We start from the raw sequence: 26,325 nt of genomic DNA, 5'->3' as shown, positions 1-26,325 counted from the left end.
CGACTGGGATAGGAATCAGCACCTCCAAGTCCGAGTCCATGGTTCTCTCCCGGAAAAGGGTGGAGTGCCATCTCCGGGTTGGGGAGGAGATCTTGCCCCAAGTGGAGGAGTTCAAGTACCTCGGAATCTTGTTCACGAGTGGGGGAAGAGTGGATCGTGAGATCGACAGGCGGATCGGTGCGGCGTCTTCAGTAATGCGGACGCTGTATCGATCCGTTGTGGTGAAGAAGGAGCTGAGCCGGAAGGCAAAGCTCTCAATTTACCGGTCGATCTACGTTCCCATCCTCACCTATGGTCATGAGCTTTGGGTTATGACCGAAAGGACAAGATCACGGGTACAAGCGGCCGAAATGAGTTTCCTCCGCCGAGTGGCGGGGCTCTCCCTTAGAGATAGGGTGAGAAGCTCTGTCATTCGGGGGGAGCTCAAAGTAAAGCCGCTGCTCCTCCACATCGAGAGGAGCCAGATGAGGTGGTTCGGGCATCTGGTCAGGATGCCACCCGAACGCCTCCCTAGGAAGGTGTTTCGGGAACGTCCGACCGGTAGGAGGCCACGGGGAAGACCCAGGACACGCTGGGAAGACTATCTCTCCCGGCTGGCCTGGGAACGCCTCGGGATCCCCCGGGAGGAGCTGGACGAAGTGGCTGGGGAGAGGGAAGTCTGGGCTTCCCTGCTTAAGCTGCTGCCCCCGCGACCCGACCTCGGATAAGCGGAGGAAGATGGATGGATGGATGGATGGATGGTGTCCAGGAAATGATTCCCTAAGTTTGTAAACGTAACCCAAAAAAATTATTTTAAGAAAATAAATATATTCAATGAAAAAAATCACTCTATTAACAATCACATATTGATACTACCCTTGGTATCGACACCACCAATTTATGGATCGATCTGCCCTCCTCTTACATGTTGTGTACTGACTGTGCCAATGTTGACACATCAACAGTTGTTGTTATATTATCCTCTCTACCTCTTAATTCTGGCTTGCTCTCTGTGAGCAGTTAAGAATAGTCAGGACGCATAATGCAGTTAACAAATTGTTGAGTTAAAATAAGAAAATGTACAAAGATGAATACATAAATGAGCAATTGTTTGAGCTTGTTGGGCTACCAGCATCACAATGCTGCTTCAAGAATAAAGAATCAGAACAAAACTATTATATTTAGAGACATATATTTTCTTTGTACTGAAACCATGTCATGTTACTTTCGAAAAACAATCACAATCAAACACATTTCAAGCCTTCCCTCGAGTGTCAATGCACCAGACCATGTCTGTAAACAATGCACTGCTGGTCATCCAATGGTGTTTCGGGTCAGTATTGATTGCATATACTGTATCCTGCAGCTAGCAACATCAAGAAGTAGAATAATTGGCAACATACAGACAAATATCAATAAAATGCAATATGTGCAATTGGAGTTGCACGATCAAGCTGATTGATCCTCAGACAGCTCAAGCATGTTGTACCCAATACAGTCAAATTTCAAAATGTTTGCTTAAGGAGCAGCAGAATGTAACCTGTAAACTGGTGTTGTACTTGAAATTACTGAGCAGCAGCAGGATGCCATAGCCAGAAGGCTGACATGGTTGTGGGAGTGAAGGTAGAATACAGATAAATGATTGCATAAAGTGAAGTGAATTGAAGTGAATTGAATTATACTTATATAGCGCTTTTCTCTAGTGACTCAAAGCGCTTTACATAGTGAAAACCCAATATCTAAGTTACATTTAAACCAGTGTGGGTGGCACTGGGAGCAGGTGGGTAAAGTGTCTTGCCCGAGGACACAACGGCAGTGACTAGGATGGCGGAAGCGGGGATCGAACCTGCAACCCTCAGGTTGATGGCACAGCCACTCTACCAACCGAGCTATACCGCTAAATATAAATAAATAAAGTAAATGTCTTCTTCCCTTAGCTATCTAAATGTGTCATTTTTCATTTTTGAAAATGTATTTTATTTATGCACGAGGGGGCAGAAGAAGGAGTTGGAGAGCCAGAAGCACATGCAGCGCGCAAGAGGAAGAGAGCCAGAGGAAAACGCAGACGCGGCCGGCTGAAAAGCGGATAAAAGAGCGAGCAGTGGAAGAAGCGGCAGAGCTGAAAAGCGACCCGACGAGACTGAAAGGTTTTATTGAAAAATAAACAAAGTCAAACCTGCTCAACGTAATGTCTATCCTTGGTGGTCCATGGAACCCGGACGGTGAGAGACTGTCACAGTGATAAACCGCAGTAAAACTCCCAAAGGTTAGCCTTACTATTTTTAAATTACAATTAATATAAAACTTGTGATACTTCTCATTTTCTGGAGAAGCAAGCTTGCGTGCTACTGGTTGGCTAGCTAACTTAAATGCTAACATGAATACAAGAGACATTGTTTTTTTTTTCTTCGTTAAGAAATGACATACCCAAATCTAAACGTGTATAAGCACATTCGTGTCACCTGTGTACCGATTAATACTCGGAGTAATATGAGAACATCAATTTAACCCGAGTCACATATACCAGACATGCAACAAATGTTTTGCCTTTATCATAAAAATTAAAACCCTAGGGCTGGGCCGATAAAACAATATCAATAAAATAAGCATTCGAAAAAAAAGTTTGATAAAAAGAAACCGGAAGTTAAGAAGCAAGGTTGGTTGCATGGACAAAGGCGTTTGTGCTCTGGTAATCCAGCAAAACTTGGAAGTGATCACTGAGCAATGGGAGGGACACGCTGACAGCCAATCACAGTATCAAGTTTGGTTGTGCCAACTTGCTGTCTCGCAAGAAGTAAAACTAAACATGAGTGCTATAGAAACTGCGAAGAAACTGTCGACAAGTCACCTCGACAGTATGGCAGTTTTTTTAATTTTTTTAAAACGGACCACAGTCCTCCTTTTCTTTTCAACCCTCGTTGAACTAAAGTGAAGGACTGTATAAATAAATAAATTGCAAAATATAACAAATATACTACTTTAATTTTTATTTGTTTATTTGGTCCAATAATATTTAATTAAAAATAATGATTGATTAGATCTACATAGCACTTTTCTAGACACACATCGTGAGAACCATCATTCATTCACTCCACATTCAGACATTACTAAACCTTGGTGAAAATCCATCCATCCGTCCATTTTATCCGACCTGCTTATCCGAGGTCGGGTCGCGGGGGCAGCAGCCTAAGCAGAGAAGCCCAGACTTCCCTCTCCCCAGCCACTTCCTCCTGCTCCTCCCGGGGGATCCCGAGGCGTTCCCAGGCCACCCAGGACATAGTCTTCCCAACGTGTCCTGGGTCTTCCCCTTGGCCTTCTAACGGTCAGACGTGCCCTAAACACCTCCCGTACGGGTGGGATCCTGACCAGATGCCCGAACCACCTCATCTGGCTCCTCTCGATGTGGAGGAGCAGCGGCTTTACTTTGATTCCCCCCCGGATGACAGAGCTTCTCACCCTATCTCTAAGAGGAGAGCCCCGCCACCCGGCGGAGGAAACTCATTTTGGCCGCTTGAACCCGTGATCTTGTCCTTTCGGTCATAACCCAAAGCTCATGACCATAGGTGAGGATGGGAACGTAGATTGACCAGTAAATTAAGAGCTTTGCCTTCTGGCTCAGCTCCTTCTTCACGACAACGGATCAATACAGCGTCCGCATTACTGAAGACGCCGCACCAATCCGCCTGTCGATCTCACGATCCACTCTTCCCTCACTCATGAACAAGACTCAGAGGTACTTGAACTCCTCCACATGGGGCAAGATCTCTTCCCCAACTCGGAGATGGCACGCCATCCTTTTCCGGGCGAGAACCATGGACTCGGATTTGAAAATACTTAAAAATACTGTGACTTAATGATGACCATGATGTTTGTTACATCCCTAGAATCTATACATTCAATTTAGGACTCATGAAGAAATCTAGTATAGTATGTCTTTCAGTGAAAACCAAACAACTACAGTACACTGCATAAGTGATCCATTATCTGACTGTGAATGTTAGTTAATCAGCAAAGGACAAATAAGCCAAACTTGAAACAGCAATCAGGACCTTTGTTTCCTTGCCAAAATTAGTATATGGGGTATAGTTTGCTCACATCAAAGAAAGGACGAATCTCTGACTCACTCCACATTGTAGTAGAGAAGGTGGAAGCCTCAGTCTTCATAATTGGATGTAATAGCTTTTGGGTGTACTTGCTTTGGCTTAGAAGGAGGACAGTGTTTGTTGAAGGCTAAAATGCCCCACAGCCAGTTGTGTCTCTATTTGTTGACACAAAAAACAGAAACTAAATGTGAAATGAAAATGCAGAATCTTCACTGGAATTATAAAGTCATAAAAGATTGGATGAGATAAATGAATAGAAGTGCATCAAAAGGACGCACCAATCAATGCATGCTGCCCATTAAAGGGCTTTAAGAAGAGAAAACATGCAGGTCTTCATTGGAAGTTCATTTGAAGATGAGAGACAGACATGTCTTTAAACTTCTGCCCTCATTAACTTCCATAGCAATTAGTGTCTGCAGATGATTTGCACATTTACAGGACTGCACTTGATCTGTGACACTGGGTTTAGAGTGGGGTGTGGGGAAACTTAGACATCATTGTCTAATTTGCATAATTGGCCATGGACACGATAGCAGATGCAAAATACTTTGGTATCTGAAATATCCAAGTAAAATATTTTCTTATTTTAAAATTTTAACTCAAAGTCTGAATTTTATATTCATACTAGGGCTGCAGCTATCGATTGTTTTACTAATCATGTAGTCTATAGATTAGTTTGTTCGGTTAATCGAGTAATCGGATAAACCACACTTATCACCTCAATGCGTATTTTAGAGGAAAATAGTTAAAATAAACAATCTTTTTTCTGCTTGTCATAACCTTCATTCTTTTTGTATAGTACGGGGGTCAGCAACCCGCGGCTTTTTAGCGCTGCCCTAGTGGCTCCCTGGACCTGAACAAACATGACACAAACCTTCCTAACTGTCAGAAATCCCACTGTTTGTGTTATACATGCTTCACTGATCAGAGTATTTGGCAAGCGCCGTTTTGTCCTACTAATTTCGACGATCCTTGAACTGATCGTAGTTTGTTTACATGTACAACTTTCTCCGATGCTGCCACAGAAAGACGTGTTTTATGCCACTCCTTCTTTGTCTCGTTTTGTCCACCAAACGTGTTATGCTGTGCGCGAATGCACAAAGGTGAACTTTGTTGATGTTATTGATTCGCTGGAGTGCTTATCAGGCATATTTGGTCAATCCATGACCGCAAACTAGTCGATGCTAACATGCTATTTAGGCTAACTGTATGTACACATTGCATCATTATGCCTGGTTTGTCGGTATATTTGTGCTCATTTAATTTCCTTTACTTATGTCCTCTGTGTATTTAATTTATATTTACATGTCTCATGACACATTATACACACTTACATCATGTGTTGCCTTCATTATAACACTTATATAAGACTTTTAAAGTCATTTTGATTGTAGGCTAATATAGCTAATATAGACACTTACATCATGTTTTGCCTTTATTATAACACTTATATAAGGCTTTTAATTTTTTGCGGCTCCAGACAGATTTTTTGGGGGGTATTTTTGGTCCAATATGGCTCTTTCAACATTTTGGGTTGCGGACCCCTGGTATAGTATATGCACATCATCAACATTAAATTGCACGTTTAACATGTGTGCATTAATCAAAATAAAAATTTAAAAAAAATCAGATCACAGAATCCAGACCACTGTTCTCATGTGCGCTCTGTTTGAGCGGCTGTATGGAAACTATGTCCGCATATTTAAAGTTCCGGGCACTGAATGCGGTCCAGATTTAATACATTTGTATTAGTTATACTTATTAAAACATTAATTGAAGCAACCAAATATAAATCAAAGCTTTTTTAAATTGAATTAATCGTAGCAGCGCTAATTCATACAACATAAAGATTATTATGAATACATGAATATAGAATATAATATATAATCAGTATCCATAAAACTGTAGTCTTAAATCAGCATGCAGAAGTGAGCCATAATAACCAGTCAAATGCTATTTACTAAGTAAACAGTTATTCTGACTTTCTTCTGATAATCATATCATAATTGTCATTACCAATGTTCGGTACTTTTCTGTGTGGTAATAAATATTAATTGTTTAAAAAAAAAAAAATCTTATTTTATTGAAACATTTTAGATGAGCTGATTATAACAACTGATGTCCAGTTGTTAAATGTGGTTATTATATGTCTGAGTCAGTTTCTTTGTTGGCATTGAAAATTGCAAAATTACGGAAATGCTCTCAGTGCTGCTGGAGTGATGGCCAAATATTAGAGTGAGAAGTGTAACAATCTGAACATTTTCTATTGCGGTTATCCTGGCCAAAATCATCACCGATATTATAATCGCAATTTTGTTGAATGTACTTATACACAGACTAAAATAACTAGAGACACACTGTTATAAAACTCACTATGTTGCATGTTTTATGATTTGTATCTTAGTATTTCATCTGTTTTAATGGCTAGGCTTTTATTATTCTAAATATTGTTTTTTACTGTAGCATTTTAAGACTCATTAAAATGAAAAGTGTGTTGCATATAAAGTCTATTATTATTCATTTCTGGCAGGTGTTGTACTCTTTGGTTGTCTTACTCTTTTTAGCAGTCTTTGAATGCACCGTAAAACCACCTTGTGTATTTCTCCGATCAATCATTCTGTGATATGACAGCACAGCGTGTATGTTCAATGTGCACAAGTGAGTATCTTAGCAATGTGTTTGTAAGTTAAGATTGGGATATATCGGTTCTTAATGGGGAACGACGTTAATGTCTCCTGTTTTCATTTAAGCGGGCTAGCACCAGTCAGTCCGTGAGTTTTTTAAAGTGCAGTCATCAATCACGGTTATTTTAATCATGTTATTGTCTACGTAATGCTAACCGTTGAGGTTTTGCTGCGGTCAGCATTAATACCGTTTAACGCTACATCCCTAGTTATATCCGGCTGAGTCTGCAAATAGATGTGAGGTCAGCCGCAACCCAAGTACCGTACCAGCGGAATTTGATCGGTACCCATCCCAGATTGTATATATAGTATATGTATAAGATAGTCCACCTTGATGCAAGGGAGTACAACATAATTAAATTGTCTAAGTTATTGATAAACCAGTGGTCTTGAGCTCAAACTGCAGTTATCTCAGAGTGATTCCAATAGGGCTGTCGTCGACTAAGGATTTTCATGGTCGAATCTGATTCGCTAGATTTTTCCCATAATTGACTGATCGTTGGCTAATCTAATGGAGATGCCCACAAAAAAAACCCATCTCATTTGCGACTTTTTCCACCTTAAAGAAAAATTATAAAACACTTAGATGAACAAATAAACATGGTAGAGACTACATTGTTTAGTGAGGTTCTTTGAAATGATCTTGCCGGGCGCCGTGTCCAGTGCGTACGGCGGACTTCAACCCGCGTTGCTGCAGTGGGCTTCATGTCAGTCTGCGGACTCTGGCGGACCTCATATAACCCTTATCCAAACATCCTCACTATACACCCACTGTATGTGGTGGGGGCCTCAGTTACTCAATGTCCGACAAATGGACTGCGAGGTTGATAGGCAAATCAGTATCCTGAGAATCGAATAGTGGAATATTCTAGTACCCTCCAAGATTTTAAAATTATTTTGCAGGGACACAAATTTGGATTATTATCATGCCACATTAGTAAGACTCAGACATTGTATTATACAAGTATGGTTATGGCTATGATATTAGTTTATTTCGAACACGCATATAGTTACAATATGGCACATTACATATTTGCAGTTTGTCATTACACACATGTCTGAAAAGGAGTAGGAAGATGCAGAACTTGTTTAATAATTTCCCTTTTCTGGTTGACAAACATTTCTAACACTTCCTGTGCTCAATCTGTACTACAAACAATTAAACTAATATATAAATAATCAAAGTTATAATGAATACATAGTTGATTATAAGTTGTGATTCACATATTGAGATGAATACAATTTTGGATAAGTTTTACGAGGTCAATCAAGATTATTCTTCCTTGTACTTTGTTAACACTTGAGTTTGAACAGATTCCTAAACTGCATCATATTAGAACATTGTTTGACTTCTTTGCTTATTCCATTCCATAATTTAATTCCACATACTCATATACTAGATCAGTGGTCCTCTTTTTTCACCAAGTACCACCTCAGAAAACACTTGGCTCTACAAGTACCACCATAATGACCAACATTAAAATACAGTAGCGTAGTAGGCATTAGTATTCATTAAAAACAAGGCAGAGGTTTTATTTAAAATGTATATTTAATATTTTTGGCCACTGTAACAATACACACAGTTTCAACCGCAACACTGTGTTTGAATATTTAGTTAAGTTATTGGTGTACTACTAGATGGAGTCCGCTGTACAGTACTAAATGTTTTAAGTGTTTGTATTTGCCTACAAATGTGTTAATTAAAATGTGTTCCTTAATATTATAGTTCTCTTGTTTTTTGTTTAGAATAATTATTATAATTTTTTGGGTAGCAGTATAGTTTGCTTTGTGCATTATTTTATCAGTTTTTAAATGAACCAAATCATTAAATTTCAATGTTTGAACAGTTTTAAATGTTCTTTATAAACAGCATTATTTTCCTAATTACCTTTTTTTGGAACACAGTTAGTGAATTAAGCTTCCTTTTAGTAGTTATGTCCCTATAGTTCTACACAATAACTATATGTCTACACGATATGGCAATATTAGAGAGAAGTAGGTTCGTCAACATGACGTATATTCTGGGTAAGCCCAAAGAAAACCTAAATTATTAATTGAACAGAATCAATTCCCATAATCACCGTGGTGTGGCTCAACTTTTGTATTTACAGGTTGCCTGAGGCATCATCCTCACCTCAAAGACTTTCACATACAAAGTCCTCTGTCTGGAGTCCCTGTCATGAAAACAAGTTATCCAGTCACAAAAGCCCCAAACCACAGCCTTCAAAGAACAGAGATCATCCTCCACAGCCAGAGGTATTGCCGAAACCTAAACCCAACTATTATCAAATATTTTTCCATAATTCAATGTAAAAATGGAGAGATTAAACAAAAACAAACAAAAAAGGGTAAACCATATTCTATTGGTAATGTAACAGTTTGTCATTGATAAGAATGTGCCTTAACGCCTACAGTATAAATGTGTGTATCCCACTTCTGCTACCATGTGCCATGCAAAGACTACAGTAAATTCCGGACTATAAGCTGCTACTTTTTTCCTACACTTTGAACCCTGCAGCTTATAAAAATGTGCAGCTAATTAACAGACTTTATGCAAGTCGTTTAAAGAAAAAAAACAAGCAAATAATGGGAAATAGTGTGCTACTGTCTGTGCTACGGCGCCATCTTTTGAATGAGTTTGTTCACTGCAGATACTGCAGTGTCCTTCTATTTAGTTAATTCAACTGGTAGTAGAAGTGCTGTTCTGTCTTCTAGCCGTCTAAAGTGTTTCGACTCGTATGGATTCTTAATTCATCACTCCAAGCAACGTTTGCATGTTTTACAATATAACTAAAACTGGTTATACTTACTAAACCGCCCAATGTGTCATGTCTATAGAAGTGTTTTCAAGCATATTTGTACATGCTGTCGTAATATAATCAAGCGAGCATTGTTAGCATTAGCTAATATGCTAACACATTTACGAGTGTGTGTTAGTATTATTAACTTACAATGGCATTCTTTTTGTATTGTTTCTGTTTTACAAATTCTTCAGCAAACTCACCAAAACGTCACCGTGGAGTTATTGAGCCTGTTAAACTGATTGGAAAGCTAGCTTTCGCAACTCGCGGGTCCATGACGATGTGATGTATTACATCCTATTGTATGCATGTTCTAAATAAACTGAAACTGAACTGAACTGAACTTCTGTTTTGTTTGATCAGCCGTTTTACTGTCGTGTTACAGGCACCGTTTGTAAATAACTTTTACAGACTCTTTCTGTGTAAATAACACATTTCACAACGTGTATATCTGCGGCTTATAGTCTGGTGCGGCTAATATATGGAAACATTTTTTTTCCCTTCAAATTTAGTGGGTGCGGCTTATAGACTGGTGTGCTCTATAGTCCGAAAAATATGGTATGTGCTTTTGTTTAAAAATAAAATGCAAACCTCTTCTACTACATTATATGGCAATATGTAGTGTGAGGTGCAGTCGTATTTAGTGTGACAGGTAGGGATTTTAATGGGCAAACATGTCACTTTCACAACCTAATAAAGACATCAAATCTAGACATACACACTCAGCTTTAAATGAAGTGATGAAATCCCCCCCGGTGCTATTCTTTGATGCAAATGTAGGTACATACTTAAAGTGAGAAAAATATCAATGATCTTTTTAACTTTCATAAGAAACACTAAAAATACATTCCAGAGTGTGCCTGAAAGTTGAAAGTCACACTCTGACAGAAGTTAGTGTTACAACTATTTGATGGTAATGTTTGTTTTGTAAGCACTATATAAACACTGACATGGACTGTCTGTATTATGGGTATAAAGCACGGATCATGTTTGTCTGCAATGATCGTGGACTACCACAGGCGAGTGGGAGGTTTCTGAGTGCAGCTATGGGACCCCGGTTGCTCTGCAACCCTCGCAATCTGGTGCTTCGGACCGGAGATGACCTAGCTGCACGCTGGAGTATTAAGTTTTCACTCTTCACTGATTTTAAAATACAGTAAGGACGGTGCTATGACTGGCTGACCATTAGCTTGATTATTCTATCCATTCATCCATTTTCTACCGCTTATTCCCTTCGGGGTCGCGGGGGGCGCTGGAGCCTATCTCAGCTACAATCGGGCGGAAGGCGGTGTACACCCTGGACAAGTCGCCACCTCATCGCAGGGCCAACACAGATAGACAGACAACATTCACACTCACATTCACACACTAGGGCCAATTTAGTGTTGCCAATCAACCTATCCCCAGGTGCATGTCTTTGGAGGTGGGAGGAAGCCGGAGTACCCGGAGGAAACCCACGCAGTCACGGGGAAAATTAATAACTATTATTATTTAATTGGGTATATGATGGTAAACCCCAATGGCATACATGAAAGGTGTCTAAAACTATTGATTTTCACGGGTCCTTCTCTTTCTCCTGAAGTGTACAGTTAACGTCACAGCTTGTGGCGACATTCAGGTTTACAACACATCTCTAAGCCAAGCTCATTACAGGTGCCCTAGTTTGCTCGCGAGCCAGGAGAGCCTTTTTAGCCTCATTAAAAACTAGGATGCCGCCCATCGTTTGTACCTTTTTTCCCTAGACAAGGTCTCTCACATGCATGCTTGTATATCAGAAGTGGCTTAGAGCGATTAATTCAACACGAATTAAGAATCCGACCCGGATCTTCACGTTCACCATAGAAGACAGCAGCGTGGGTACAAGGGCAACTACAAATCACCAGATACTGAATGACAATTTGAATTGTTTCATTACCTGCATTAATGTGGCGAGTGCATCGTCAGCAGCACACAATGCTAAGTTTACGTGATCCTGTTAGTTAAAAGGGCCCTCTTATGCAAAACCAACCTTTCTTACCTGTTGGTACCTGTTTCTGTGTATTTAGATCCCAATAAGTCCCGAAGATGTGTAATCAAACTACAGTATGGATTAGAGTTGTACGGTATACCGGTACTAGTATAGTATCGCGGTACTAATGAATCAAAAACAGTACTATACTTTGTTTGAAAAGTACCGGTTTGCCATATTTTATTTATTTTTTTACAGGCATGACGACGCGTCGTTGTCACGTCGTGACATTGCTGGTTTTAGGAGCAGAGGAGCATGTTCGGCAGCGCACAATCACGGAGTACTTACAAGCAGACACAGTGTGTAGACAGAAAGGGACAATGGACTCATTTTGGCTTAAAAACTAACGATAAAGGTGAAGCTATAACACTGAAACGACCTCAGACTAATGTCCTTCCGCAATCGGCAGTGTTTTACCTACTTCTAAATCACTAATCCTCGCTTCCATGGCGACAAATAAAGTGAGTTTTTTCAGTATCATCCCTGCAGGCCGAGGAAAAGCTAAACATGCTTCACTACACACCGTAGGATACAATAGCTCACCGGCCTCACAATGTAAACAATGTAAACAATTCTGACAACTAAGTAGGCTAAATAACTTTAAACTTTAATACATGCTCGGATAGGCCAGTATCGGTCAGTATCGGTATCGGTCAGTATCGGTATCGGATCGGAAGTGCATAAACAATATCGGTATCGGATCGGAAGTGCAAAAACCTGGATCGGGACATCCCTAATATATATATATATATATATATATATATATATATATATATATATATATATATATCCTCTGACAAACAGGGAAACCTGCAAAACAGGCTTGTAGGGATGATATAGCCTCTGTATTTTTCCTGACCTAAATAACGTATATATACTAGGGATGTCCCGATCCAGGTTTTTGCACTTCCGATCTGATACGATATTGTTTTTGCATTTCCAATCCGATACCGATACTGACCGATACCGATACTGACCGATACTGGCCTATCCGAGCATGTATTAAAGTTTAAAGTTATTTAGCCTACTTAGTTGTCAGAATCATGTTGAAAAGGGTTTTAGTACTCTTGATAACAACTAGCCAGCTGAATTAGGGGAGTTTGAATAATACACAATGGTTGGTAACAAGAAACTGACCTGTTTATTCAAGGATAAACACAAAATAGACAAAATTATACATGACAAACAGAAATGGCATCATTGAACTAGGGCTGGGCGATATGGCCTTTTTTTAATATTGCCATATTTTAAGGCCATATTGCGATACACAATATATCTCTCGATATTTTGTCTTAGCCTTGAATGAACACTTGATGCATATAATCACAGCAGTATGATGATTCTATGTGTTTTGATTGATTGATTGATTGAGACTTTTATTAGTAGGTTGCACAGTGAAGTACATATTCCGTACAATTGACCACTAAATGGTAACACCCCAATAAGTTTTTCAACTTGTTTAAGTCGGGGTCCACTTAAATTGATTCATGATACAGATATATACTATCAGATATATACTATCATCATAATACAGTCATCACACAAGATAATCACATTGAATTATTGACATTATTTATAATCCAGGGTGTGGATGTAAGTGTCAAAAAGACAGCCAAAAGAGTTTGATATGAGAATAAATCTAAAGTTAAAATATAGGGTAGAAATGCACCCATTTGCAGGAAATGTAGTCTTGATTTTCAAAATGTTCTTTCAAGGCTTGCATGTCTACATTAAAACATTCTTCTTCATACTGCATTAATATATGCTACTTTTAAACTTTCATGCAGAGAAGGAAATCACAACTAAAAAAATCACAAATTTTTTCATACGGTGTTGATGTGGAAATTTTTGCCTCTGCATTTTGATGGTGTGGGTGTGTGGCACCGAATGGAGATAAGCGTCTTGACAAACGTTATAATATTTGAACAATGACGACGAAAACTGTTTTCTCTGTCGTGTCCGTGTGTCGAAAATTGTTATGCGCTTATTTTTTTTATGTGATTTTGTGCGTGGCATATAATTGCTATACGCAGTGGACGCTTGAGCAGTTTGCAATTACACAAGCGCGCACCTTAGAGAGAACGTTGGTCACACGGCTGCGCTAGCATCACAGCTAACGTTAGCCATGCTGCTACCTCTCTGCTCGGGGAGGACGTATACGTATGTGACGTATGACGTGACAGTATGTGAGGTGTGTAAGAAGGTGCACTTGCTGTCTGTGAGAGGGAGACACAGGAAAGAGTGAGAAGAGCCTGTCGTGTAATGCCAGCAGCTAAAAGCAACTGCGTGAGAATTCACAGACCTGTTGAAGGTGTGCTGGAAAATGCGGAACGGAAATCAGGTAGCAGCAGAAAAGTGGAATGTATTATTTAAATCGGTGCTTTGGAAAACACGGACCGGAGTTTTTTTTTAAACTGGATCTGGATCGGCATTTATCCATGCCTTGTCGATACGCAATTTTTGGCAAATATCGGCAGCCGATCCGATCCAAATATCGGATCGGGACATCCCTAATATATACCCATTAATATATATATATATATATATATATATATATATATATACACATACATACACATATACACATACATACACATATAGATGATAGATAGAGATATTAGCTACTTTACATGCAGTCAGCTTTCGGCCCTTGACCAAATTTTTTAGCCCAATGCGGTTCCCAAGTCAAAAAGTTTGGACACCCCTCTTTCATATCATGCTCCTAAACTGAATAAATAGTTGATAAAAACTATACAGTGTTTTTTATGTAATCATAACATATAATTATAATGCAAGTAACATTTAAAAGGATACAAAACTTTAATTTTTATTACTGTAAAATGGTTTTATCATTGTACTGTAATTGAAAGGTACATTTGTTATCCTGAATACATCAAAAAATTAAATGGACCCTCATTTCTGTAAGCAAAATTTTACTTAAATAAATATTGAACATCTCAAAGTGCATTTTTTTCCGAGTTGGAAAAACTAGGTTGAGTTGTCTTTTTTTTGTTGTTGTTGCCATCATGGCATGCTCGCTTGTTTGTTCGTGCTGATGGGCTCATATTGTCCATCTGGTTTGAAGCTAAAATACTCCCACAACAGGACATTTCGACATTTTGTTACTTTGCAGAACTTCTCACTAGCAAGTAGCGAGGCTCTCTGTACGTGCTTCCTGTGTGAGTGAAGCTGGCGATCATACTCAATCTATGCAATGTATACTAGAAATACAAGTAATCATCAAAAGGAAATTAAAACATAGCCTACACTACAACAGTTAAGGGTACATACTGTACATAGACAGAGAACGCATATTTCCTCTTCTTACTTGCCATGTCTGAGACATGATGTCTCTTCTTCTCCTGTTTTGATTGTCACGCTCGACTTCGAGGTGTAACCGTTATTTTTGTCCAGTCGGAAACGGCGCCCAGTGAAGAATGGTCTACCAATATTGTTGTCCGAGTGGAAATCGAAAAAAATATGTGCATTTTGAAGTGATATTTACTGGCAAACACACCGACGTATGCATTGACCTGCTCCGCCTTTCAATTGATGTTTTTGTGATTAATCGTATGTTAAAGCAGTAACTTTGACGATCTGATTTATTATCATCACAAGAGGCTGCAATGTATTTACCAATGTAGATTTTAGGCAATTTTGTCCACCGCTAAGTGAGAGTAAGAAGAGTCTGAAGTGAGCAGAAAACTAAATATTTTTTGAGGAGCAGGGGAGGCACCGTATTAACTTTTCTGACAGGATGCTCACTGCACCACACTTTGAAAACCCAATGTTCCATATGAACAATGTATGTATCTTACATCTAAATATTTTTTCTCTGAAAATATACAAAAAGTGATTCATATTGGGTAGACACTTCAGTGGAGCTGAAGAAGCCCCACCCTTATTTCACTCCTCCATAGTGTGTGTTTAATTTAATGAAGCGACAGTTTCCATGTTATAGTCCCTTTAGCCCTTTTAGCCCCGTTTTATACCTGTATTTAACGATTCCCAAAGCTTGTTAGAACCCTTGGCCTTTACCTGATAATGAACTGTGATAACTTAGCGGTCATAATAGTTATTTCCCTCAGTTTTCACTTCGAGCTTGAGAATTAATATTTGTCGTTAAATTAATTTATCATTTCACTGTTTTAAGCTACCTCACTGTATCTCCTTGCCATGCTGTACACTCAAGGGCAATCTACAACATCAGAGCTAGAGACAGTCTGTCTTAATAAAGTGCACGTCAAATTGCAATGATTGACATATGCTGTATGACATTATCCTTCTGTAAAAAAAACAAAAAACATTTTGACACATGGGTTAAAATCAGAAGCCAAGAAATGCAAGACCTTACCAAGCACATTCACTCAGTGGACAAAAACATGTAATGTACATGAGAGGATGTCAATGACAGTAAGTTGGACTGTGACGTACACATTGTTTTGCTTGTTGTTTGTTTTTTTGTTTTATTTTTGTCCTGTCTAACTACTCAGGCAAGGCATATTGTTGATGTAGATGCTCATATTTGCTGTACAGATTTAATTTAAAAAAGCGAAGTGTGGGATACTTCTCTTATATTTGACTATATTAAATGGACCATGCGATGAGGTGGCGACTTGTCCAAGGTGAACCCCGCCTACCGCCCGAATGCAGCTGAGATAGGCTCCAGCACCCCCCGCCACCCCAAAAGGGACAAGCGGTAGAAAATGGATGGATGGATGGATATTAAATGGATTTATATTATTATTTGGCGCAGCCGGACCAAAGCAGGAGGTGATAGAAAGAGAAAAAAAGGAAGACAGAGGCACAAAAACAACAACAAACAACAATAACAATAACAACCACAACAACAGAACAGCATCAGCAAATATGATAAGTACAAATATGATACGAAAAGTGAAAGCAAAGAAGCAGATAGTGAAGTAAATTAAAATAACACAGAAATGACAATCAACATTTTTACACTGCAAATGGAGCAATATAAATACCAATAGAAATAGCACTATTGATAATAAATAATAACAATAATGACCTCTTATCAACAATACAATTGTTTCAAATACAACAATACATATATGTAATGATAACTTGAATTACAAAAGAAAGCAGACAAATGGAGGGGAAGAAAGAGAAGCAAACTGTATTAACCTTGGAGATTGTTATAGTATTTATAGGTTAAGCTTTGTCAGTGTACTGTGTGTTATCCAGTTTCCCCTAGAGGAACAACGTTAATATATGTTTGATGAAATGTGATTATATGCATGAGTTTATGTATGCATATGTGCTTGTACATGTACAGTATGTGTATATGTATGTTTGTACAGTGAATGTACTGGGAGTGTGTAAGTACTGTATGTACTGTATTTGTGTATGTATGTGGGAGTGTAGGTACCTGTGTGTGCGCGTATGTATGTATTAATGAATGAATATACGTATGTGTGTATATGTATGTATAATTGTGTGTATGTGAGTAGGTATGTGCATTTGCATGTACAATATGTTTGTCTGCCAGTGTGTGCGGGAGCCAAAGTACGGCCCCAGCCACCCAGAGAGCCCAACGCTAAACAGCAGGTGCGGCGCCCAGGGAACAAGGGACCACTGGCACCGAGCTGCCACGATAGGCGCGAGGACTAGACCCAGCAGGTCCCATCCAAGACAAGCATCCGGAAGGGGTGGACGGTGGGATCCAGGGGCCCCAGACACGCAGCCCGGCTGCAGTAGCCTGAGGTGCCGATCCCCGCCGGACAAGCAGGCCCCGAGAGTGCCCCCAAAAATATAAATGTACCGTATTTTTCGGACTATAAGTCGCTCTGGAGTATAAGTCGCACCGGCCGAAAATGCATAATAAAGAAGGAAAAAAACATATATAAGTCTCACTGGAGTATAAATCGCATTTTTGGGGGAAATGTATTTGATAAAACCCAACACCAAGAATAGACATTTGAAAGGCAATTTAAAATAAATAAAGAATAGTGAACAACAGTCTGAATAAGTGTACGTTATATGACGCATAAATAACCAACTGAGAACGTGCCTGGTATGTTAACGTAACATATTATGGTAAGAGTCATTCAAATAACTATAACATATAGAACATGCTATACGTTTACCAAACAATCTGTCACTCCTAATCGCTAAATCCGATGAAATCTTATATGTCTAGTCTCTTACGTAAATGAGCTAAATAATATTATTTAATATTTCGCGGTAATATGTTAATCATTTCACACATACAGTAAGTCGCTCCTGAGTATAAGTCGCACCCCCGGCCAAACTATGAAAAAAACTGTGACTTATAGTCCGAAAAATACAGTATATTTATATACTGTACATACATACACACACATATATGCATACAGTATATACGCACACATATATGCATACATACACACACAAGCATACATACACATACACATATACATATCTACATCAATCCATACATTCACACACACATACATAATCCAACAAATCCATACACAGGCCGGCAGGGCAGCGATCAAGCCCCAGCACCCACTGACCACCGAGAACCAGTGGATCACCTCACCCCCGGCCCCCACAGGTCCGGAGATCGAACAAGCTTTAAGTTGAAACTCTTCTAAGTTTTACAATCACATACCACATCTAAAATATACCTTTGTTGGCACTGACTGCAATTTAAGGTTAAAAAATTATGGTATTATAAATAAAGGATTTTGATCTATGGTGAATGAGTGAACTAGGGATGCACATCAGCGAAGTGCAAAAAGACTGAATTGCCTTCCCGGAATTTGTGTGATGACAGTTCTGGGTTACCTTTCCCTAACTGCAAGTACACAAACCCACACAAGTGTATCTCAAAAGCTCAAACTGACTTCAAATCATATTCTCTCTACAGGTACACTCATAATCAGAAGGAGCTCATGTAAATGCAGAACAACTGAAGCTGAAAATAAAATACAATTCTCAAAGTACTAATCTGCAAATAAGCCTTGATGGATCTACTAATAATTGTAGTAGGAGACATGCAGAAATATATTTGGTAAAATAGGTTTCAGTTACAGTAGCTAAACAAGGTCTTCAAGAAAATATAACAACACAAGATAGGTTTTATCTTCCAAAGTAAACAGAACATGGAAAAAAGGGTGTGCTGTTCGTGTGACGATATATCAACAAAAAGATGTTTTTATTATCCAACCATGTATTGGTATTAACTCTTGAAATTGATCAAAACACTCTCACTTGTCCAGGTAAACAGGCTGATGCAGTTTAACACGTTATCCAAAGTCATTTTGTCTCCTTATTGATCTTCTGTCGAGTCTCCCGTGGTTGACAGTTATCGTGTATGTCTGACACCTAGCTCACCGAAATAATAAGCGGCCCCTGAGCCCTTTGCCACAGCTAGAAAAGCTGTATTTGGCCCACGTAACTAAATGCAATAATCATTCAACCTTGAAAACTGCTGCTCAACTTGGTGTTCAAATTCCCTTCCTCAGTAAACGCAGACCATCACAGTATTGTATTAAATATGCACAAGTTTCAGCTTTCACTTTATGCTGATTGTTTTCAAGATAATTGCTTGATTATAATAGTATGTTGTCTGCAATGCAAAAATTATTGAGGCAAACATTCAACCAAAGAAAACAGCTATTATCCAGTTCTGGGTGTATTCCGAAAATAAAAGCCAAAAGCAATGGAAAACAACTGAAAATACGCATTTATTCCCTTTTTCATTGTTTTTAGCCATTTTTCTGTTCCTTGGTGATGCTGGTCACTGGTCGCATTGACCCAGAAACATCTGAAAAAACACAAGCGATGACGTCACCGACTATTATCAACAAATGAATTTGCCTGCAACAAATGTTATTGCCGATATTTGTCAACAAGACCATGCCACTCCTATTTCTTAATGTGATGATATTAGACTTGACTAGTAAACCAAGCTACTTTGGAAAACTTATTACAGCTCTTTTCACTCAGGAACTGGAACCGTGAATCTTTGCAGATTTGTACACCATGAAAAGACCGATATCAAGTACAGAACGTGTGATAAGCTTGAGGTCACTTTGAAATAAAAAAGCCGGGCCTATGTGGGTTCTAATATTTGTTCTGGACAGGTGATGAATCGACTAGCAGGGGGCATATCAGATACATAGGCATGACATATTGTTTTGTTTTGGACTGGATGCTCCCATGTGTGCTGGCGCAAACACATTTACCCACATCTCTCTCTGGGCAATATTACAGTTATTTGGTAAGCACTTCCTCATGCATGTGTCCTTGCAACTTCCATAAGTGCCCCTCTACTGTCCTTCCAATCAGTCAAGCTTGAAATGTGGGCAGGGCAACAGAGACCCGAGTGACACAAAGACAAATAACACTGTATCCATTAACTTGTCAGCATTGTAGAAAAATTAAATCGCCTTCCAATACTAATGGGAAACAAGTTCTGCGAGAGGGAGAAAATTAAGATCGACTGAAATTATTTTTTACCGTTAAGCATGGCTTGTCTTCCAGTGGATGGCTTTGACGCTTTTTGGTTGTCATGGTCAATGGTCAGACAGTGGCATGACCTCTCACGACTGATTGAAAGCCGTGGTATTTCAAAGTGGAGTCAAGGGCGTAGTAAAGGTCAGCTGCAAGCCACTGCCATTCAAAGTCACCTGTACTTCAACCATAACCTTCACCAGCTACTAACTGTAATGAGCTTTTCCATAGATTGCCATCATCAGCATCCATGTAGGCAGTCAGCTGCCTAATTGTATGCATTCAACTATGAATAAACAGTAGGCTTTTTTTCTCTTATTAAAAACCAAGCATTAAATATATACTAATACCAGCTTATTTTGTCTTCATATTTTAAAGCGGATTTGAAAAGCTTCAGTCCTATAATCAGTACAACAGGACTTTTAATAGTGGGGTTGGTAGGCTTTACGAGATCAGGATTTTGGGGCTAATCACCAATTAATGAGTTTGAATAAACCAATGAATGATGATTATCTGATCACATGCAGAAGCAATATGACTACTTAAAGAATGTGCTTATCGGCTGCATTAAAGTATTCACTGTTTTACTAAAAAACTCAAAAACATTTTAAACCTTTTTTGACCATCTACCTAAAGATGTTTTTTTCAACCACTAATGATAATATAAGCAGGCCGATGGTGTTTTTGTTAATATTTTGATCTGAAAAATTTAACTTTGAGACTGTTGCAAACAGCCTCTTTAACTTCTTATTACAAAACTATTAGGATAGGAAAGGATAGGAAAGGATAGGATAGGATAGGATAGAATAGGATAGAATAGGATAGGATTGTATGTATCCCACAATGGGGAAATTACATTGTTGCAGTGCAGGTTATTACATACAGTAACAGAAGTAAAGCATAATGAAAATCAAAACAATTGTAATAATAAATGCTACATATTGCTCACTAATATGTATAGCTAGAAGACAAAATACAACTAAAAACACTAACATCGGCATTGCACACCACGAAAAAAACATCACAGTAATCACATAAGTGTGTTGTAAAGTCTTACAACTTTAAATTGCCAACTCCCTGGAATATAAAATAAGGGACACCTTGCAGGACTGGTCAATCCAATTATTTTTTGCCTTTTTTATTTGTGTTAAAGGAGTTCTACAATATTTTATAATAAAAAGTTGAATGGAGGCAACTGGATTATTCTGGTTGGTAGAAGATGTTTCAGAAGAGTCCTGATGCATTGATTACAACTTTGAGGATATTATGACCCGATGACTGACGATTTACACGTACGTTTATACTATATGACGCCAACCACAACTTTAACAGATGCACATATTTTAAAATAACACAAATATATGGCAAACAAAATGTTAAATAATATTTTTTTTGTGCGAATTTACAAAGTTAACTGAATAAACTGAGCAATGTTCTTAAAAGTGTTTTTTGTTTAACTTAACATAATGAAAATAACTATCTTTCATGACAGACATCTGTACTGCTAAACTTCAAAAAGTGTAAATTCAGTGTTTAGCTTAATGATAGAGCAGGTCTCCAACTTTTCATCACTATGAAAACTACTTTGACAAAACCAAAGGAGACCTGAGATACTTGTCTTTTATTAATAAGTCTGGCAACATTTAATTTGTTCTTTTTTTTTTACAAAACACATGATTACTTCAGAAGTGTGATCATTGTATTTAGGCTATTTTGTGGTAATTTGTCATTAAATAGAATCATAATGTCGGAACTGAACAATTATAAATATACTAAGAGTTGAAACAAATATTATCTGACCCTCTGGTGAGTAACTGTATTGTTGGGAGAGTTGCGTAGTGCCACTATCATAAATTGTAGTGTCATTATCATAAAGCTGGACACACTATGTATATGTTTAACAACTTAGATAAACTACAAGAGTTTTGAGGACAATACAACAAGAGAGCAGAGTTGCTAAGTAGTATAGTAGCTAAGCTAGCACATTCCTCTCAGACGCTTCCAGGTTAGACGAAAACGATCTCCAAACTTTCCCAATTTCTACTTTTTTACAGAAAAACTCAATTGCGGTCGAAAGTCACATTAGAATCCCAAATGCTAGAAACTTGGAAGCTAAGTCTAGCTAGCTAGCCTGAATGGCAGTCAAGGCAAAGTTAATTCCCAGATGGCAGAAACGTCGATCTGCAATGGGTTTGACAGGTGAGCGATCAGGCACTTTGGCAACGATTAGCTAAGCCTGTGGAAGACTGATGTAAAGCCGTTGTCAATTGATGGTATCTTTTGATATTTTACGAGCATTTTTTAATCCTCACGGTAATAAAAATACGGGACAAAGTGCATCTCTTAACAGCTCAATACGGAACGCATACTTTTGTTTCTAAATACAGGATGATTCCGTTTTTCAAGTGACGGTTGGTGATCCTAGTCTCTACAATATCCATCTCAATTGTGGCAAATAAACTTAGTATTTAAGTATCATTATCACTGAAGGACGAGGTTAAACATGTTACACACCGCGAGCAAGCCAAGTGCAGGCATGCTAATAAATAAGCTAACCGCTAAGCCATCTTTAAACAACACCAAGAAATAAATGCTTTGCAAAGTTTAAGAAGTGTAGATGGAAGCGCTTTGCAGCAGAAAGTAAGCAGCTATTAACAGGAAATTAACAAGTAGATTAATAATAGTCTAGAACAAGGATAATATAACAACAACTGTTAATATGTCGCCATTGTCGCAGTCAGTACACGACACGTAGCAGGAGGGCTTATCGATGCATAAATTGGTGGTGTCGACATAAAGGGTAGTATCACTAAATGATCAATACTAGATTGATTAGGTCCACAATTTTATTTTCTCAAAATCTGTTGTCTTTGTTATGTTTACAAACTGAGGTAATAATTATCTGGACACTGTTGGACTTTGAGGGCGAAAACCAAAGAATGTAAATGAGTGGTAGATGCTAGCTTTTGCCTCTATTTTTTTATTGTGTACTATTGACTTTGTTTTGCTCAAACAATTATGTGTAATAAAAGCGAAACAAGGAACTAGTTTAAATGTTGTGTTGATATCGTTAAACTGTCAATAGCACTCACCATAAATACATAGAAAAATATACAGTTAATGCATGTGATCGGTATCAGCCGATCTCACTCATGGATGATCAGAATCGGCAGCAGAAAACCCTGATTGGAACATTCTAGTCAGTAATGTTTTTCATATTGCCGTTTCTAAGTTACAGAGGTCAGTAAAAGCATTTTAGGCATGGCTTGGTATGACCGTGACGATTGGTGGTGGGGAAGAAAAGAATGTGAACTGTGTTTAGCGCACACGTGTTTCGCTGTTGATATAAGTTAAGGTTGGCAGTAACCTTTGAGTGTCTCGGTGTCTTTGTCTGGTTGCCACAGAACAAACAGAGAACGCAATGCACAGTTTTAAGATCAGCAGGGAATTTGCCTTTGCACTTTGTATACCTTCTGCATGGCATTCTGACTAAAGATACTGTAGTTATAGATTGCAGATGTCTTGACTTTAATTAATCGCATTAATCTGAAGAAGTTCCACATCGCCGCCATGTCTCAGTTTTTTTCGAAACAGTGGAGTCGAGTCATTGTCATGTGTATGGGGATGTTGTCGTTCGTCCAGGTTATTGTATTTTTAGGGCATTCAATCGATCGCAACTGAACTGTTCAGTTAGTCTTGGAAGACGTTCTGCCTCTCATCCGAGCAAGCTTCATTGGTCAGATCTAGTCCGGACGACTAGACTAGGTCTGACCAATCTAAGTCTATGAGCATGAACTGATTAAACCTGCTATGATGTGTCTGATCCAATCACTGCAGATCAGATTGGTGAGTAGCCTAATAGTAGGTAATAATTATTCAGTTCATGCTACTGTCTAACTACTGTATGCAACTGATATCAAAAGTATTTAGCACCATTCCAGCTAGGTAATGTTGCTTATCTGGAAGTATTTGTTGTGCTTCTGCCTGCCATGGAAAACCCTTTGTTTCTGCTTTGTCAAGTTCTAAAACAAATGTAAGCAAGGGCTGCACCCATGGAAAGCCCAATGGTCACCAAAATAACCTCCTGTCCTGTAAACAATCCCAACATTAACAGTGACCAACAGTACAACCTTAACCATGACTCACCAATAGTAAATAATCTCATCACCACTTCTCCAGATGGCCGTCCATGTGCCTAAAAGGCTGTAATTCCACAGCCATTACAAACAAATTGAGCCAGGAATGAAGATAACATGAGCACATTTGCATTCGTGTGACGATACGTGCAGATGGACGGCTGCGACTCAAACAATGTGCGCAGGTGACCGAGCGGGGGTGAAGTGATGTATCGCGACGCTCCCTTGAAACAATGCAGTCGGTTTTACCTGAAGGCGCAGGCTTCCACCCCATTAATTTGTTTCAGCAGACAAAGACAACCCTGTGATATCCTCTAAAAGGCTTTTCTTTTTCTTTTTTTTAGCGACTGTCCCTCGGTGGACACTTGCCACCTTGAGCAAGGACTTTGAAAAGAATGTGTGGCACGTCTTATTCTTTAACTTGCTTAGAAGGAAAAATACAATCGCATAGAGATGCACGTTTGCCTCCAACTTTGTCCTCAAGCTCGTGCACATATTTCATGTAAGATTGTATTTATGAACAGAGCTACTAGTTCTAAGTATCAGTCCACCCTGCTGCCATCATTACCGACCGCACAGTTGACACTGAGAGGCTTAGGGGAAGCTTTGGTGTCGACACCGCAGTCCTGTATGACATGTGTGACTCCTGAGGCGTGCATGTTACTAAATGAGCAGAGACAGAGGGGATGACATGACCCACTTCCACAGGGCTTATGCTGTTTTGTTTGTTTTTTTTTGTTTTTTTTCTCCATCCAAATCCCACAGGTAGGCTTGTCCTGTCACCACACAACTGGAGGGCAAAAGATGCATGGGGATGTTTAATGTCGAGCAGCCAGAGGAATTTAACTCCAATTTTAAGGTGGGCTCAAATTAGTGTCATGAAACAGAAGGTCCCTTGTCAAAAGCACACCTTTCCCTTGGCTAATAATTCCGTTTGAGAGGGAATTATTGTTTGATTAGCTGTTCAAATGTGCATTTATACTTACACATATGCACATGTGAAGTACAGTAAGGTTGATTTTAAGGTAAAACACAAGAGGAAAATATACACATTTTGTTTACAGTATGGACACTTAGTGTAGTGTTGTCACCTTTCGCATGGTGCGGGACAGCGGCGCTCACAGTCACACACAGGGCGATGGAGAGGAGCAGCGGTACCATCCTCACCAGGAAGCACGTCTTCAAAGAAGAAGACAGAAATAATATCAATTGCGAAAGCCAAAAGTTGTCCTCCTGTTGAGACCGCTCGAGATGATAAATATGTCCTTGTTAGGTCAAGTCCTTATTTTCTGTGGTGAAGTGTAGCGAGATGGGTTCCGGAACAAGTGGAGGTTTGCGGGTCGCCCTCTGCCGCCTGCCTGCCTGCTTGCTTGCCTACTTGGCCCGCTACTACCGCAGTGGAGACAGCGGTGTGTGTGCGCTCCACGCTCCAGGACCAGCGTCACTGAAACAGGATGTGGACACAGCACTTCCGGTGTGGACCTCCAAAATTAAAGGAGACTAACGATAGACTGGAGGTGAGGAAAATGGCGTTAACTTTGACGCTATGCTGTTACAGATGACTGTTTTTGTTTGCTTTTTATATGAGTTTGCATTCAAATAAAAAGACAGCATTGCATCATGATAAGCTGTTCTTTTTTACACACATACGGAATATGTACTTCACTGTGCAACCTACAAATAAAAGTCTCAATCAATCAATCAAATCCCATCCATCCTATCCGTTTTCTACCGTTTGTCCCTTGCGGCAGTGTTTTTCAAACTTTTCGGAGCAAAGGCACATTTTTTTCATTGAAAAAATTCTGAGGCACACCACCAGCAGAAAACATTTAAAAAATGAAACTCGGTAGCTGATATTGACAATAAAAAGTTGTTCTCGCAATTGTTGGATATGAATTCAAACCATAACCAACCATGCATCACTATAGCTCTTGTCTCAAAGTAGGTGTACTGTCACGACCTGTCACATCACACTGTGACTTATTTGGAGTTTTAGTTATTGTGTTTGATTGATTGATTGAAACTTTTATTAGTAGATTGCACAGTACAGTACATATTCCGTACTATTGACCACTAAATGGTAACACCCGAATACGTTTTTCAACTTGTTTAAGTTGGGGTCCACGTTAATCAATTCATGCGCTCCTATTT

General features: G+C 39.0%; 1 protein-coding gene across 3 annotated transcripts in view; it reads right to left on the bottom strand.

The window, feature by feature from the left end:
* edil3a (EGF-like repeats and discoidin I-like domains 3a) overlaps positions 1 to 25,619 on the bottom strand; it is a 315,932-nt gene extending 290,313 nt beyond the window's left edge. For all 3 annotated transcript variants that reach the window (XM_061986658.2, XM_061986659.2, XM_061986660.2), the window contains exon 1: positions 25,266 to 25,619. In XM_061986658.2, coding sequence (XP_061842642.1) covers positions 25,266 to 25,335 — 70 coding nt within the window. In that variant the 5' untranslated portion in view covers positions 25,336 to 25,619. The remainder of the gene's footprint in view (positions 1 to 25,265) is intronic.
* Between the last annotated feature and the right edge of the window lie 706 nt (positions 25,620 to 26,325).

Source organism: Nerophis lumbriciformis, linkage group LG12 (genome assembly GCF_033978685.3).
Source record: "Nerophis lumbriciformis linkage group LG12, RoL_Nlum_v2.1, whole genome shotgun sequence".
NCBI classification, from domain to species: Eukaryota; Metazoa; Chordata; class Actinopteri; order Syngnathiformes; family Syngnathidae; genus Nerophis; species Nerophis lumbriciformis.
Note: the sequence above shows the minus strand (reverse complement) of the source record. Positions and strands in the feature narration are given on the sequence as shown.